Genomic DNA, 17,829 nt, shown 5'->3' with positions numbered 1-17,829 from the left:
AAAAAAAAAAAAAAAAAAAAAAAAAGAGTTAAGAGTTAAAATCATTCCATAACAATTAATACATTTTAGGTCATTAAATTTAGATCTTGAGGGTTGATCGACATTGTCTTTTAATTCAGTACTGTACAAAGGTTTTATCCCTGCCAAGCCGCAAATGAGTCAACGATGTTTCTGGTTGAAGTACCCAGCCAACACAAGGAAAATAGCACAAAAGGGTCATGGGGTTTCCGGTCTGAAGAGCTTTAGCGGCTGCAGCCCTCGAGCATGACAGCAACTTATGGCACAGGCATCCGTGTGAATGATACAATCGTCATATAGACAAAAATTTATACATATCTTTGCATCATCAGTTCGAAACGACAAAATAATAGTGTTATTACTGTGTCCTTGCCATGGAAGTCATTGTACTTGAGTAGAGTCGGTGTCCATCCCTGGGTTGGATCCCTAGCGCTAAGATTCCTGTCCATGTTTATTATTATTATATGTTTATTATTATTATTTTTTGTTGAGTAAATCGATATTTTTACACTAAGGGGAGGGGGCGTTTGACTAAACTACACAATAGGCAGCCTAATTTGGTATCGAATTCGCCATCTACGAGATTCGAACCTAAAACCTCTCACTTCCAAGTGATGAGGAATATCACCAGACCGTAGTACTGAGTAAAGATTCCTATCCACGTTTTGGTTGGCAAAGTTCCTAGGTCGAGTCTTAAGTATCAAGGTCCTGGGGATGTCTTGGCCTCCAAGTTCCCCAAGCCAGGTTCTGAGTACTAAGTTGAAAGAGAAGTCCCAGATTTGGAGATGAATCATAGGACTTTTGTGATAAAATTTCACATTTGAGTTGAGATCCATTGAGCACGATACCATCCGAGGGTATTGGGCACATGTTATTAAGTTGGGAACAACAACAAACGCTCGAACAACCAAAAATTACAGCTACACATAAGCACATTGAAAAATCATGCCAAATATTTAAATTCAAATGCGTTTGCTTTCAAGGTTGCAAAATGATGTCGCGTAGAAAAAAATGGCCAAACTGAAAAGCAAACTCGTGTCTTGTGACAAAATTGTTTTTACGGGGTAAGGTCTAATAAGGGGGAAGATATATCTCACATTATTTATACTAGGGGTGTGTTATCCACACATCCCTTTTTATTTCTCGCATACCCTTTGTTAATTTCTGTCCATTGATTTTCTTTAATTCAACCGATTTGACGGCTGAAAATTAAAAAGATGTGTGAGAAGTAAAAAATGGTGTGTGGACATCACACCCCTTTATACTACTGCCCTCTCGACACTTCTAAGGTAGTCTGCCCTTACTGTCCACAACCGCTCTCCCACCGCTTTCATGTCCGGCCTAGCATCTCGGATAGGGGCTGCACATTGGATCCCCAAATCGAAGATTTTCATCAGAACCTCTGCATCTATAGTTTCCTCCATCAAAGGATCAACCAATTCCGCCAACCTACCTTCATTCAACTTCTTGATGGCCTGCAAAATGTTGAAGCCGGATATAATCGTTACAGTTCGAATTTAATCTGGTTCAAATAAATTATTGAGCAAATGACAAGACTAAGAGCTCATTCGCAATCATTTTATAACAATAATGCTAATCACTTCTCATTTTAATAACAAGCAATATAGTTGGTGATTTTATCTCGTTGAATATTGACTATACTTACCCATCTGAGTGTCACCCGCTCTTCAACAGGTCTCTTCAACTCCACTGGACGACGGCCAGTCAAAATTTCTATTAGTAAGATCCCGAACGAGTAAACATCACTTTTCGGGGTGAGTTGAAAGGTTTTCATATACTCAGGGTCAAGATAACCGACAGTTCCTTTCACTTCGGTTGAAATGTGTGTTTGATCTGTTTCCATCGGGCCAAGCCTTGCAAATCCAAAATCTGCCACTTTGGCTTTCATGCTTTCTGTAAGAAGAATGTTGGAGGACTTCACGTTTCGATGGATGATTTGTTTTTCTGTTGTGAGATGAATAACGGATTAGGCATCAACCAGGTTGACAAATCGAAATCAATTTTCATCCGCATCCAGAAAGATAAAACTTAAACAGAAAACTGTGATGCATGTATTAAATGAAGAGTTTTGTTACCAGCATATGTGTGAAGATAGGTAAGGGCATGAGCAACATCGATAGCAATTTCAAGTCGCTGGTTGAAATTTAGGACTTTCCTATGCTGACCTGCCCATGTAGCAGCATAATTATTTACGATCTCATCACTTTATAAATCTGAACTACCTATTGTTATGAAAGGACTTGAGTAAGCTTACGATCCAGATGTTCTCGAAGAGTACCATTCGATACATACTCCGTAATGATAAGACGCTCATTTCCTTCATCAACATAACCTAGTAGCTTTACGAGATTTCGATGATCAATTTTGGCCAGCAGTTCAACTTCACTGCTGAATTCCGTTTGCAAATTCTCAAAGTGCTCCTATTATAAAGTTTCCATGTTACAAAAATAGCAATCAATTGATTGAATCACGGACATGAGATAAAAACTTCCTTAAAAAATCCACTCGAATGTTCGATAGAAATATTTCAACATTATGAACTGTTCATACCTTCTTTGCACGTTTAATAGAAACAACCTGGCCATCATCTAACCGAGCCTTGTATACAGTTCCAAAATTTCCTTCACCTACTTGTTGCGATCGAGAGAAATTGCGATTTGCTTTTGCAATCTGCTTTAAACTGAGATGTACTGATCCAAATCTACTGAGCTTTGGAGACATTGAAAATATAGGAATCGGTGGCACATGAAGCGGACTGGCAGAAAAAGAGCTGAATCCAAAAGAAGAAGCTGAATCCGCTACAGTAGTAGAGAAAGAATAAGAGCTCAATCCAAAAGAAGAAGCTGAATCCGCTACAGTAGTAGAGAAAGGATAAGAGCTCACTTCAGAAGGAGGTGAATCCACTGCAAAAAGCGAATGATCAGTGCCAAGTGGCAACAGAAATGCAATTGTCTGCAGAATTGCTATATCTAATCCAAAAGTATGCAATGGAGATTCAGGTACTGCGGACCAACCTGTAATTTCACTTGGAGTCTGTTCCGTACCAATCCCTTCAATTTGTTCGACACCTGCTTTTGTAGTGCTAGACAAAACCAATGTCTCCCTCGCATCACTCGTTCCCTGCATGTTTAGGACATCCGATCCAATTGTAGGCAATGAAGGTTCCGGCAATGCACACCAACCGTCAGCTTGAGTTTGATTTTGCAGCACACCACTTTCTTCAATTCTCTTGATCTCTGCCTCTATATTCCTTATCGAAATAAACGTCTCCCTCACGTCTCTTGCTACCTGCACTTTCAGTATACCTAACAATTCCTGAAGAGATTCATCCAATCCAATAATTTTGTTGCTGTATTTATAACTTTTGCAACCAGTCCACATACCAACTTTGGAGCACTTGTGGACGAGCTCTACACCTTTCTCCATTTGTGTTCTGAAGTTTTTACACTCGTCTTGGCGATCCAGTAGTTTGCTATATTCTAGTAACTCGTCCATTAACGGTCTTAAGGTGTCTAGCGTGGACATGAGATTTTCTATGAGAGGTTTGAACACTGTAGTCTTGTCTTTCACTTCCATAACAACATCCCACAACGCTGCGAATGTTGCTTGTAGAGCGGCCCCTCCCTCAAACGTAGTGACTGCCATATTTACATCACCACCAAATCAGAAAAATTGATACTGTTACCATGTACATAAAATGGAATCCAACAAAGCGCGCTTTTTCTTTTTCTTCATTTTTTTTTTTTTTTTTTTTTTTTTTTTTTTTTGCAAATGGTTACTGATGTCAAACATGCTCATAAATTTAGTTCAAAAACATTCACCTTGTTCCGAGCCATTCCCTTGAGCTTGCTCGGGCATTGTCTCGGTATTACTTATGGAAACCAAGTCTTCCACGACATCCCCCGCTCTCTGCTGCAGTAACTTTCGTATATCCAACAATCTTCTATTAACTTCACCAAGTTTGTTCCGGTTTTGCCTCGACAAAACCAACACCTCCTTCACATCCCTTTCTTCCTGCATCTTCAATTTTATTAACAATCTTTTAAGAGCCCTATCCAACTCAACAATTTGTTGAGCGTAATCATCCAAGCAGCAGTAGTTCCACATGCGAAAGTTGGACAACTTGCCAACAAGCTTCACACCATCCTCCATTTGCATTTGAAGACTTCGGATTTCCTCGTTTAGGAGACCCAATTCGACGCTATGCTCTCCAATCTGTTGGATGTCTCTTGGTTCTAAAGAGTCTAGCGTGGATTTGAGGTCTCCGAGAAGGGTTTTAATCATCCCACTCTTGCTCATCGCTTGCTTGACGCCGTCGTAGAGCTGCGTAAACAATGTTCCACCAATAAACTCCAGTGCCATAATTGGGAAACCTTGTCCAATTACAAGGTCAACAGACCACGCTGCAGCGTTATGATCTTTCTGTGGTTTAGTTTACATGGTCTATATTTGTTGGTACGCAAGCAGATATTTGTTGTGCATGTGGTCCAAATATGGCGTTGAGTTTCCACTCATACATCTTGAGTTCAAAACTCCTCATCTCTTGTGTTATTGTATGAGTTTCTAACCATCTCCCTTCCCCTTAATAATAATAAATTAAAAAAAAAAAAAAAAAAAAAAAAAACAAACGAAACTAGGTATCTGTTGAAGAATCATGAAAGTTACGTTACATTAGTTTTTTTTCTCTCTGAGGAAAGTATTTGTGTTGTTAATAAATCCCACATTGATTAGAGGTGTGTTGAGAATGAATCTCACATTAATTAGAGGACCTTGCATGTGCTTATAAAAAGTTGGACTACTTCCCATATTGCCAATTAGTTTTATGGTGGAACACCAACTTTCTTCATGGTACCAGAGTAAGTTGTCCTAGTTCAATAGCCACATGGCCACAAGTGCTTCACGTCATCCGAGTTGTGTTGTCCACGTGTTAATCTTGAAAATTTGCCACACGTAAGAAGGTTTGTTGAGAATGAATCGAGCATTGATGAGAGGAGGCCTTGCTTGTACTTATAAAAAATTGAAATACACTCATATTACTAATTAATTTTATAGTGATACAGTTTGTTTCTTTAATTTGACTAAATATATAGTTCTAATATTCAGTCAAGAATTTTGGCTGGAAATTTCTCCTCTTTGAATGTTGAACAATTAACCAACTCACCAAGTCCAAGCGCAAGACCCAAACTCAAATATTTGGATTAAACCCAAAAAATGCAATCCAATGGTGACGCCTAAACCCTAAAATTTGGTTTTGAGCCCAAAATAAAATCCGAAGTTCTATTTGGCTTACCCCAAATGTTGGGGGCCCCAGCTTATACAAAAAACGGATAGGGGAATGGAACTGGATCCTCTCCTAAGCTCATGATGGGGATCCTCCTGAGTAGTTCATCCGGACCGTTGAAATTTGATCAAATGGCTCCAAACAGGGAGCCCCTCTAAAAATTATAATAATTGCAGCCGTTGGATCAAGTTTGAATGGTCCAGATGGGCTGCTCAGGAGGATCCCCGTCCTGAGCTCAGGAGATGATCCAGTTCCCAGAGGAATTTGGTAGTGGTCGACAACTGGGCCCCATTTGATAAGGGACTCCAGTTGTCCAACGGTAACATGTGGACTAAAGGGAGCTGTCACACCTCGGCGCTAGGCGATCGGTCATCGTTCCGATTAATGCTTAGATGTTTGAAAATTAAGAAATGGCTCATATACCTACTGAGGCACCCGCCTAGCCCACCCAAACCCTCCTAGGCATCCGGTTAGGTTGCGACTCACTTAGACAGAAAATAGATAATTTTCATTTTATTTTTTATTTTTTTCAATAAATTGTAAGAGACTTGCTAAATAGTTAAATGAACACACATTATATGCTTGTTCCCCCATGTTTTCATTATGTTTCAATACTTCATAATATATATGTCAGTCTATTTGTAGTTTATGATGAAATTATATATATTTTAAGCATAAACAGACACTTATTTACACGAAATATAATAGATTTACGCAAATCCGCCTAGTCTGCCTAGGCACCACCTAAACCCCGCCTAGCCGCCTAGGTGTTAGGCCCCAGCCCACCACCCAACTAGCACCTAACATCTTTTAGAACCTCAAAGGTAACACTTGGAATAGGGAGCCATTCAATTTTTGGACCATTCGTGATCAACAATCTAAATTACAATGCCTATTTTGGTAATCATTTGGTTTTGATCTAACGGTCCGTATTTGTGTTTTTTCAAATCCAATGGTAAGGGGAAAAAAATTTCAACAGTTGAAATTTAAATCTAATGGTCAAGGGTTAAAATCATTTCACAATAGTTAATACAGTTTAGGTCCTAAAATTTAAGTCTTATGGGTTGGGTGACATTCCATTCACGAACCTTAAATTCTGTGACCTAAATATTTAGGTTTGGATCTAAGGCTACCCAGCCAACAAAAAGAAAATAGCACAAAAGGTCTTGGGGTTTCCCGTGCCGAGGCGCTTTACCAGTTGCAGCCCTCGAGGAGGAGTGCAACTTATGGCACGGGTATCTGTGTCAATGACACAAGCATTATATGAAAAAAAACATGGTGTTCTGATGTTGGAACACTCATTGTCCCACATCGGCCAAAAAGGAAGAGAGAAAGCACTTTAAATAAAATTACCCCACTCTAACTAACATCAAGGCCTTTTGTGATAAAACTCCACACCTGAGGATTGTGCAGGTGGTTAAGTGGGGATAGTATCGGTGTTGTTGGAGTGGGCCCTCTGCCCGTTGACCTGAAAAATTCTACATGGTATCAAAGCCAGGGGATGGGCTTGTATTGCCACGTGATTGAGTGGGTCCCCGTTTGGGCCCACGCAATGGGTGAGTCCCGACATGGCTCCACGTAGGCCAAATATATCACATGATTGGGTGGGTCCCCGTTTGGCCTCGCGTGATGGGTGAGCCCCGACTTGACTCCACGTGGTTGTCGATGTGTGGATCTCCACATGTGACCCACAAAATGGGGTCTCATGTGCGGGGGAGTGTTGGAACACTATTGTCCCACATCGGTTAAGAGGGAAGAGATAAAACACTTTAAATAGAATTACCAACTAACATCAAGGCCTTTTGTGATAAAACCCCACACCTGAGGATTGTGCAGGTGGTTAAGTGAGAACAGTATCAGTATTATTGGAGTGAGCCATCGGCCCGTCGACCTGAAAAATTCTACATTTGACGTATCAGTCCCACATTGCGGCGCCTGAAATATATTCGTAGTAGCTCCACATCTTATGCTAATTATTTATCAATCCATCTAGCTTGAAATGATCCTTATTGCAGTTTTCTTACTAATTGCTTGTAATATCTACGCTGCTTGATTGCAGAGATCTCCTGTAGTGGGTATATTTACGAGGTACGACTTCATGCCAGAACATATATTGAGCTTACACCCTATGCTGGTAAGGAGCAGGTGGAAAAGATTAAGATTCCAGCCGCCACCTCCGTCTAAACTCTTTTCGGGCCTTATCAGCTAGCGTTGTAGTTCCCACCGAAGAATAAGGTCTTGTAAATAATCTTCACTCGAGGGTATGAAATCACGACAAGTCCGGCATCTCATTATTTTTCGACTTCTTCATGGCCTCCAGAGTAAAGGGCAGTAGCTTACATTGTCGGAGTATAGATAGAGTTTAGTAAGATACCATGATAAACCGGGAAAGGTGGTATTTTTTTTTCTCTCTGATGAAAGTATTTTTTCTCTGTAAAATGCTATATATACTTCAGTTTTTTAGTCCTTCAATTAAGATGGTCTCATAGCTCTTCAATGTTTAACTACATGTTAATCTTCCAAACTAAATTATCCCGCGCTCGATGGTAAAAAAAATTACAGCCACACAACCCCTGCCGGTACTTAAAATCATGTGAAAGTAGTCACCATTTAAATGTAAATGTGTTGGGTTTTTTGGCTGCACGTGACGCGTAGTAGTTTTTCAGTGTAACGGACAAAGATATTGAGAAAAGTACACATTCAAAATATGTTCGAGGGTGAAAAGGATGTCGACCAAATGGCCAAAATGAAAAGCAAACTAGTGTCTGCGAGTCTCTTATCAAATTCAATTTTACATGGTAAGTTGAATGCAGCACGAGGTATATACTACCCTCTCTTGACACTTCTAAGGTAGTCTTCCATTATATTCTGTAACTGCACTCTCACTGAGTTCATGTTCGGCCGATCAGCTCCGATGGGGGCGGCGCATTGGAAGGCCAAATAAAAAAAAATCACGAGTAGCTCTGCCTCTACAACTCCCTTGATTGAAGGATCAATCAATTCCATCACCTTTCCTTCATTAAACTTCTTGAATGCCTGTGGAATGTCAAAACCGGACACCAATACTGTTTATCATACGCATTTTAATACCAAAGCAATATAATTATTGATTTATCTCGTTGAAGTTGTAGTATCACGTCTCAATATATCTTAGTGGTGCAGCGTACCCATCTGACTGTCACCCGCTCTTAAACAGATCTATTCGACTCCATTGGACGACGGCCAGTCAAAATTTCTATTAGTAAGATCCCGAACGAGTAAACATCACTTTTGGTGGTGACTGGTGAGTTGATGCGTTTCCATGTTAAACAAATAGCAATCATTTAATAGCCATGAGATGATCATCTTAGGGTGGTCCTTTCATCGACGGATGCTCCTATTACACTCGTAGTCTCTGAAGGATGAGAACCAACTATGTAGCATCTACATCGAGACATGAGAATAAAAACTTCATTAAAAATCCACTCGAACCATAACAAATAATGTTATGCAGAAATCCTACTATGTAAGCCTACTTCAATGTTGAAATATTGAACCATGTCACAAGCAATACAACTTTAGTGACGGAACTAGGATTTTAACTTAGGAAAGGCCCAAAAGTCTCAATTCCAAACGTTCTTCTTATTTTACAAAAATTACTCTGGCCCTGTGGTGAGCATCTGACCACCGTTGTTTGGGTATGGTATTGTGTCGTCCATGTCATCCTCTTTCTTAAACCTAAACTCCAAGCCTCCTTGACTTTCTTCCTCTCTCCCTCTACACTAGAGTCCTCAAAACTCACAACCAAAGGATTATCTGAACTCCATAGGAGCCACCAACCTCAAATCAACTTCAATGAAAGAAATTAAAGTAAAAAAAAGGTCTGATTTGGGTTCTTAACCTACAACAAAACTGTGGAAATCATAAGCATACACACAAAAGTTTTCTGCAAGACAAAAATGTCAGTCCCTTCATGGCTCCGCCTCTGTCCATCGTTGGGTTGGGTCTGACACCAAATCTGGTCTCATCTAATTATTAGATGGTGCATTCATCATATTTAATTCAAAGACGGTTCAGGTTTTCATTTTAAGTTCGTGATTAGTATTACATTAAGTTTACATACCTAAATTTTGAGGGTTGATCATTCACCGTTCACATACCTAAATTTTGTCTTTTAATTCAGTATTGTACAAAGGTTTTATCCCTGCCGAACCGCAAATGAGTCAACGATGTTTCTGGTTGAAGTACCCAGCCAACAGAAGGAAAATAGCACAAAAAGGTCATGGGGTTTCCGGTCGGAAGAGCTTTAGTGGCTGCAGCCCTCGAGCAGGACAGCAACTTATGGCACAGGCATCCATGTTAATGATACAAACGTCATATGGACAAAAGTTTACAGATATCTTTATATTATCAACGCGAAACTAGTGTTATTACTGTGCCCTTGCCATGGAAGTCATTCTACTTGAGTAGAGTCGGTGTCCGTCCGTGGGTTGGGTCCCTAGCGCTGAAGATTTGTGTCCATGTTTTGGTTGGCAGAGTTCCTAGGTCGAGTCCTAAGTATCGAGGCCCTAGGGATGTCTTGGGCTTCAAGTTCCCCAAACCAGGTCCTGAGTACTAAGTTGGAAGAGAAGTCCCACATTTGGAGACGAAACATTGGACTTTTGTGACAAAATTTTACACTTGAAATCCATTGAGCACGATACCACCTGAGGGTATTGGGCACAGGTCATTAAGTTGGGAACAACAACAAATGCTCAAACAACCAAAAATTACAGCTAAAAATTTAAATTCAAATGTGTTTGCTTTCAAGGTTGCAGAATGATTTCGCGTAAAAGAAAAAAAGGCCAAACTGAAAAGCAAACTCGTGTCTTGTGACCAAATTGTTTTTACAGGGTAAGGTCGAATAAGGGGGAAGATGTCTCTCACATTATTTATACTACTGCCCTCTCTTGACACTTCTAAGGTAGTCTGCCCTTATTGTCCACAACTGCTCTCCCACCGCTTTCATGTCCGGCCTATCAACTCGGATGGGGGCTGCACATTGGATCGCCAGATCGAAGGTTTTCATCAGAACCTCTGCATCTATAGTTTCCTCCATCAAAGGATCAACCAATTCTGCCACCCTGCCTTCATTCATCTTCTTGAACGCCTGCAAAATGTTGAAACCGGATATAATCATTACAGTTCAAATTTAATCTGGTTCAAATACATTATTGAGCAAATGACAAGACTAAGAGCTCATTCGCAATCATTTTATAACAATAATGCTAATCACATCTCATTTTAATACCACGCAACATAGTTGGTGATTTTATCTCGTTGAATATTGACTATACTTACCCATCTGAGTGTTACCCGCTCTTCAACAGGTCGCTTCAACTCCACTGGACGACGGCCAGTCAAAATTTCTATTAGTAAGATCCCGAACGAGTAAACATCACTTTTCGGGGTGAGTTGATAGGTTTTCATATACTCAGGGTCAAGATAACCGACAGTTCCTTTCACTTTGGTTGAAATGTGTGTTTGATCTGTGTCCACCGGGCCAAGCCTTGCAAACCCAAAATCGGCCACTTTGGCTCTCATGCTTTCTGTGAGAAGAATGTTGGAGGACTTCACGTCTCGATGGATGATTTGTTTTTCTGTTGTGTGATGAATAACGGATTAGACATCAACCAGGTTGACAAATGAAATCAATTTTCATCCGCATCCAGAAAGATGAAACTTAAATAGAAAACTGTGATGCATGTATTAAATGAAGAGTTTTGTTACCAGAATATGTGTGAAGATAGGTAAGGGCATGAGCAACATCGATAGTAATTTCAAGTCGCTGGTTGAACTCTAGGATTTTCCCATGCAGACCTGCCAGTGTAGCAGCATAATTATTTACGATCTCATCACTTTATAAATCAGAACTAGCTATTGTTATGAAAGGATTTGAGTAAGCTTACAATCCAGATGTTCTCTAAGAGTACCGTTCTGCACATACTCCGTAATGATAAGACGCTCATTTCCTTCATCAACATAACCTAGTAGCTTTACAAGATTCCGATGATCAATTTTGGCAAGCAGTTCAACTTCACTGCTGAATTCAGTTTGCAAATTCTCAAAGTGTTCCTATTACAAAGTTTCCATGTCACAAAAAATAGCAATCATTTGATTGAATCACGGACATGAGATAAAAACATCCTTAAGAATCCACTCGAATGTTCGATAGAAATATTTCAACATTATGAACTGTTCATACCTTCTTTGCACGTTTGATAGAAACCACTTGGCCATCATCTAACCGAGCCTTGTATACAGTTCCAAAACCTCCTTCACCTATTTGTTGCGATTGAGAGAAGTTGTGAGTTACTTTTACAATCTGATTCAAACTGAGATGTACTGATCCAATTCCAATGGGCTTTGGAGACATTGAAAATCTAGGACTAGGCGGCACATGATGTGGACTACGTGGCACACGATGCGGACTGGCCAGGATCTTTTCAGGATCTGAAGAACTCACTTCAAAAGAAAAAACTGAATCCGCTGCAAAAGGATAATCAATTTAGCTTAAATAACAAAATATGAAAGAAAGAAAAGTCAGTGTGTGGAAACTAATAGAAGGTAGGTAAACTAATAGGAATGCAATTTGTTTGCCGAATAGTCGACAGAAGGGTTGATGCAAGACACTCACTTGAATTTGGCTCCCTTGCAAGAACTCTGTGCACACTTTCTCGCCTTTTCTTAAAAATGCAAGGACATAGAAAAACACAACACGTGAGAAACATTCCACTTGCTGCTATTCCAATCTTTTTCGTCGCAGACGTATATGCAAAATCATTTTTTTCCTCTCTGTTGTCGAAAGTGGATTTATCCCTTGACTCCTTCTGCAGAAGTTTCCTCCCTGTCCTCAAGGTAAAATCAACTGCAAAAGCAGCAGAACTTAATTAAATTAAACTCCAAAAAGCTTGACCAAATAGCATCGTTTAAACAAGAAACCGAGCAAGATATCATATTAATGCATACCTAGTGAAAGGTCTGATAGACAATGGTAACTTCCAAGGTTGCCTTCTAAAATGCAACCATTTGCATAGTATGTCCGAAGAGCTGCACAGAATATAGTTTTCTCTACTGAATTCCCGTTTATGTAAAACAATTCATGACCATGAGAGCTTGAATAGGCAATGTGATCACTACAATCCTTTGACTGTATGACAAACTTGGATGCAAAGATAGCTGGCAATTGCAGCAACAGACTTAACACTGCGATGCCCATTCTAAACGGGATAATCTGCCCAACTCCCATTTAGGAGTTACAAGATGATGAAACCTCTCTGTTTGTTCTGTTCTTCAAAAATCCACCAAGAAAGGCCAAAAGATGATAACATGCACAAAATCACAGACCTTTTGGATCCTCAACACACCTTGAGTAGTTCAACCAACCAATACAGAAATTCCATAGCCGACTAATTTTAGCGTTTGGACAGGACTTTCGAATTCAACAAAGTTAACAAAACCCAGTTACAGAGAGATCCCCAAAAACAAGACTGATCACAGTTACTGACAGTTTTCGTTTCGGCCAGTATTGTTATTGGTAGTTTAGGACTTCAAACTGCTCCAAATAAGCCAGTTTACAGTGACTGAAATGAGAAATTTGAGCCTCTATTCGTTACAGACTGGTTGAAATCCTCAACAGACAAAATGGATGAAATTTGAGTTACATATCTTCACATAGTTCCCCATTAGAGAATTCGATTTCTTGATGTGTCCAAGAATTCACCCAAAGCCTTTAATACTCAACTCGCAACTGGAAATTGGATAAGTATGGAAAACTTAACGAGCCCAGAAACTAATCCCAACACCTCAAACCACCAAAAGTCCCAAACTTTCACTGAATCACTTGAAACCCAATTAAGAAACCACAAACTCATATGAAAATCCACCCAACTCAAAAACCTAACACTGAGAATCTCTACAGAAATCCCAACTGGTATACTATCCCAAGACCTCAAACAAACAAAAGTTCCAAACATTCACTGAATTACTTGAAACCCAATTCACAAAAACCACAAACCCATTTGAAAATCCACTCAACTCAAAACCCTAACATTTAGAAGCTCTACAGAAATCCCAGCTGGTATACTATCCCAAAAACCAATCCCAAGACCTCAAACCACCAAAAGTTTCAAACTTTCACTGAATTGCTTGAAACCCAAATCATAAAATCCACAAACTTGTACAAGAATCCAGTCAAACTCCAAAACCCAACATCTAAAAATTCTCTACACAAACCAGTACTATGAACCTATAAGTGGCTTAGCTGATTAGAAAAAAAAGCAGAAAAAAGCACCTGAATTTACTCTGAGAGGCGGCTGAAGAGGCTGGAAATGTCAAAAGCCAAAACTACTGCTTTGTTACAATTGATTGAAACTTGCAGGGAGAAAAAAGAAAAGAAGAAAAAGAAAAGGACCGGCCTTTGACGTTGCTGTTGGTGTTGGTGTTGGTGGTAGGAAGGAGGGGAGAGGGAGAGGGAGAAGGTGGTGGATTCTGACTGTGATGTAATCCGCCAGAGCCGTCCGTCTGTGGTGCAGTAAATTAAGTGATGCTTGTAATTTGTAAACTATTCTAATAAATATAACCTCAAAATGTGGACAATGTTGATGGTTGACCGTTGGGAAATTGCATTTGCATTGCAAGTATCATCCTGCCCGGTGAAGGGCTTTTTTATCATTTCGTGTCACTATATTATAATTTTCTTTTGGAGAAAAATATATTTCATATGCATCAAAATAAAATTACCAAAATAATCATATTTTCAAGGTCTTATTTTGATTTAGTGCCTTGTAGTTCAGTTGATTTTATCTCATATAGTTGTGGTTCTGAGTTTTGAAAGTTTTTTTCCATTATCAGTAGTATTGGAAAACAGTCCACACTTTGTTCATAAAATAATTAAGGTCCAATTTATTCACACTCTTAGTTTAGCATCTGACCTTATCCCAATGCGATTGGTGAGGGTAGAAATGTAAATATTTAATTTATTTTGGAGTGTCAAAAACTATACAGATCAACGTTTACTTTTTCATCAAAATCAATGATTTAAAAATAAATTGGTCATGTCACTAATACTACGGTTTAAAAATAAGAAATTCGACTCACATAAGGAGTGGATCTTATTATAATCTATGACTGACTTGTTGTAAAGTATATATATATTATCCTTGAACATAAATTAATAAATACATAAAATTAGCCTGGCAAGTGCCAAACTTTTTCTTGTTTCTTGTATGATTTCGATTTCCTTCCCATTTGATGGATATAAAGAAGAAAATCCTAACACTAAAGCAAAGAAAATACACTTTGGGTTCTTGAAAATATTTTTAAAATAATTGAAAATGCTTTTAGCAAATTATTTTTGAATTTTGTCAAGTGCTTCTTGCAGAATTTTTAAGTGATTTCCAAAATTCATTTGAATTTTTATTAATAATTAGTTTCCAAATCATTTTTACGACAAACACTTTTAGCGTTGTTAAAAACACTTTTAAACTAACTCTTAGCTTTTTATTTATGTAACGGTGTAGATTGTCGTCCAAAAAAAAAAAGTATCCAGTGTGAATCTATTTTCGCGTGGTGTTGAATTTCCTCTAATACAAGTTACAACCAAAATAATCATATTATTATTATTATAATACAATAATTGTACTATCATTGTTGGGGCAGCACCCACCAGACCCATAACAACTTGCAAAACAAATCCGAATCACGACACCACCAATCCTGGTCTTACTCACGGCCCTACGCAAACAATCACATGATGATAATTACGTTTCAGACGTGAACTCTTATACTTGTCACTGTTTATTGGTACTTAATTTCGTGGTGTGAGTTGAACTTAAGACTTTCTCAAGACACATTACAATTAAAGAAGAACTACTAGAACTTATTGCTAGTAGCCCATGTGTGGATAAGTAATTGAGAAAACTTTGGATAGATAGTTATACTCTCACAATAGACATGACAAACAGATTGTAATTGTCGTGTTCGTATCTTTTTCGTGTCATATTCGTTATCTTAAAGGGTTGTGTCGTGTCAAATCTATTATTTTAACTGTTTCTTAACAGGTGACCCGATAACGACCTGATTCGTTAACGCATCATATCATTTCGTGTTGAGTTAACAGATCATGCAAGAAATCGTCATACTTAATGTCTAGATCTGAAAAATAGGTTGTGTTCGTGCCACACCCGTTATCTTATCAAGTTTTAATCGAGTGATCCGATAACGACCCAACACGTTAATTGATTGACTCATTATATCCTATGTAACGAGTCCCAATGTATTTTGGATTCATTCTATCCTATGTAAATACGACTTCTAATGCATACAGCTTCACCATGGGAGATCCCTTGTGAATTTTTTCTCAAGCTTATCTTTTCATTATTTTTTCAAGTTATAATGATAGGTACAGCATTCTAACATCACTAGGCTAAACCTGAATTTCTAGGGTTCCACATGAAATTGTCTCCTAATGGAAATTGACAGCAGCCAAGAAAGGAAAACACAAGTTGTCGAATCCGAAAGTTAAATGTGAGCTGACAAAGGAAGGGTACACTGAAACTTGACCCGGACCCACTTCGTGTATCATTATGGTCGTGCTTCTCCTGTTCCAGAACAGAGAGGCACTAAGGCCTAAACCCTAAAACTGCACAACTGAAATCTAACCCTAAACCTCAAACGTCCAACTTACCGCCGGAGTTGCTCGTTGAAATCCTTGTACGGCTCCGGCATAAGGATATGCTACTGTGTCTATGTGTTTGCAAAGTTGGGAATGCTACCATGGATGACAGTTCATCAAAACCCATCTCCAACGCTCCATCCAAACCAACCCTTTTCGCAGTATTTTAGTCAAAAACTTTGATTCGTTGGCTATGCACGATGGGTTCTTCGTATTGTTTTTACGACGACAATATTGGCAGCGGCGGAGAGAAGCCTCTGAAACAAGCATGGGCTTCTGCTTACATATGGGGTCACTCCAATGGTTTGATATTCATTCGAACATTTAGGGATTTCATTCATATTATCTCGTGTTTTCGAACGGTGCTCTAAGTGGGTTGATGTATAAAAATTAGATGAACACCGATTCATATTTCTAAGCCTTGAAATTTGCAGAGGAAAGTACCACGAGTTTTCCACACTAGTCAATGGTGATGACAATTGTAGGCTTGTTTTGGAGGTCTTGAGACTCTTATGTATTTGTGATAATCATTTCTTCTTCTTTTTTGTAATAAAAAGTATAAGGAGACGGGGGTTATCTTATTTTAGGGTCAGAGCATACCACAAACATTTTTAAGGACTTACAGAGGTGATTTTAGCCCCTTACTACTTTTTTTCCAAATCATCCACCAAGAGAGATTATCAACAGTGAAAATCGAACCTAAGCCTTGGATATGAAAAAATATGCAGGGACCAAAATTATAGACCTTGCTTTTTTTTTTTTTCTATTGAGATGGAAGATTCGTGTGTCCTAGGTATTTAGGTATTGAATTGTCAACCTTTGGTCCCTTCAAAGGATGATAAAATGGTTTTTTGAGGCAATATTATCAATACTACTCTAGCCACGTGCTTTTTCGATTTGATTTAGAGAAAAAGAGTGTCAAACGAGTTGAAAATCCTGGTTTGCCCCGTATCTTTGAAGCTACAATTTGCGTGGGGAGTCTTTATCTTCTCGAAGTTGATCTTGTGGTTAATGGGAGGTAGAACCAAGTCACTTCTACCTCATAGGAATTCGATGTGAAAACAGAAAGCCGATTGTCGAGTACCTAATGCCCTCCTCCTTCTTTATTCAGGTTTGAAATCGGCAACGTAAGATAAATTTATAGAGATGTTGTTAATTCCCCTTTGCCTCTAAGAAGAAAATTTCAAGTAGCGATGGGTTTCTCGATCTAAAAGATAAACCAACAGAAGAGGATCAAATTAGGTAAAAAGAGTTGTTAATTGCCGCAACATCACATGGATCAGTTTCTAATGTGATCATATCCTTCATTTAGTCCAGGCTTATTGATCTTCGTAGACAATAACTGAGTTATTACTTGGCCATAGTCCCATTGGCTGACAAAGTGTATAATTGTCTTGCCTAGCTCATCCCTGACTTGTATTGTTTTGTGTGAAGGATTATAATGCAGTGTACAATTCACCTGTTTTTATTTTAAACTACTTCATTGAAAATGTAATGAATAATTAGGTTTTTAACTCATGAAATCTCTCAGTTGTAAATAGAGATGAATACCAGTAAAACATCTTGCTAGTAGGCTAGTAGTTCATGTGTTTCATATTTATTTTGAAATGACATGACATAATTTTAATAACATTGAAAGTTTTCAAAGAAAAATTGAGAAGAACAGGCTAACCAACTAGATAATCATGCTCTATTGTAAAAGAACAAGTTCCATTATATTTGAGTATCATCCGATTCCATGTATACATAATTTTCTTAAAATTGGAGATAGAAACAACACTCTAAACAACACTAGGCTAAACTTGAATTGCTAGGG

General features: G+C 38.7%; 2 protein-coding genes across 5 annotated transcripts; both read right to left on the bottom strand.

The window, feature by feature from the left end:
• Window positions 1-953: 953 nt before the first annotated feature.
• LOC137748403 (uncharacterized) lies at window positions 954-4,481 on the bottom strand. 4 transcript variants are annotated; one of them, XM_088690076.1, is made up of 7 exons: window positions 3,861-4,481; window positions 3,054-3,677; window positions 2,590-2,942; window positions 2,294-2,459; window positions 2,115-2,204; window positions 1,685-1,932; window positions 954-1,493 (listed from the first exon to the last, which is right to left on the bottom strand). In XM_088690076.1, the coding sequence occupies exons 1-7, from the start codon at window positions 4,399-4,401 to the stop codon at window positions 1,278-1,280; spliced, it is 2,238 nt and encodes a 745-aa protein (XP_088546202.1). In that variant the 5' UTR covers window positions 4,402-4,481; the 3' UTR covers window positions 954-1,277. The 4 variants fall into 4 exon arrangements, with proteins under 4 accessions (XP_088546202.1, XP_088546201.1, XP_088546203.1 ...); XM_088690075.1 differs by having other exon boundaries at window positions 1,685-1,983; window positions 2,318-2,459; window positions 3,861-4,480; XM_088690077.1 differs by having other exon boundaries at window positions 1,685-1,983; window positions 2,590-2,837; window positions 3,861-4,480.
• Window positions 4,482-10,050: 5,569 nt separating this feature from the next.
• LOC137747057 (calmodulin-binding receptor-like cytoplasmic kinase 3) lies at window positions 10,051-13,766 on the bottom strand. Its single transcript, XM_088690073.1, has 8 exons — window positions 13,632-13,766; window positions 12,308-12,624; window positions 11,976-12,206; window positions 11,544-11,827; window positions 11,248-11,413; window positions 11,069-11,158; window positions 10,640-10,938; window positions 10,051-10,448 (listed from the first exon to the last, which is right to left on the bottom strand). Exons 2-8 carry the CDS (start codon window positions 12,585-12,587, stop codon window positions 10,236-10,238), a joined length of 1,563 nt encoding a protein of 520 aa, XP_088546199.1. The 5' UTR covers window positions 12,588-12,624; window positions 13,632-13,766; the 3' UTR covers window positions 10,051-10,235.
• Window positions 13,767-17,829: the final 4,063 nt, after the last annotated feature.

The sequence above is a fragment of the Pyrus communis genome, chromosome 2, assembly GCF_041283825.1.
Source record: "Pyrus communis isolate YQ-2024b chromosome 2, ASM4128382v1, whole genome shotgun sequence".
Lineage (NCBI taxonomy): Eukaryota > Viridiplantae > Streptophyta > Magnoliopsida > Rosales > Rosaceae > Pyrus > Pyrus communis.
Note: the sequence above shows the minus strand (reverse complement) of the source record. Positions and strands in the feature narration are given on the sequence as shown.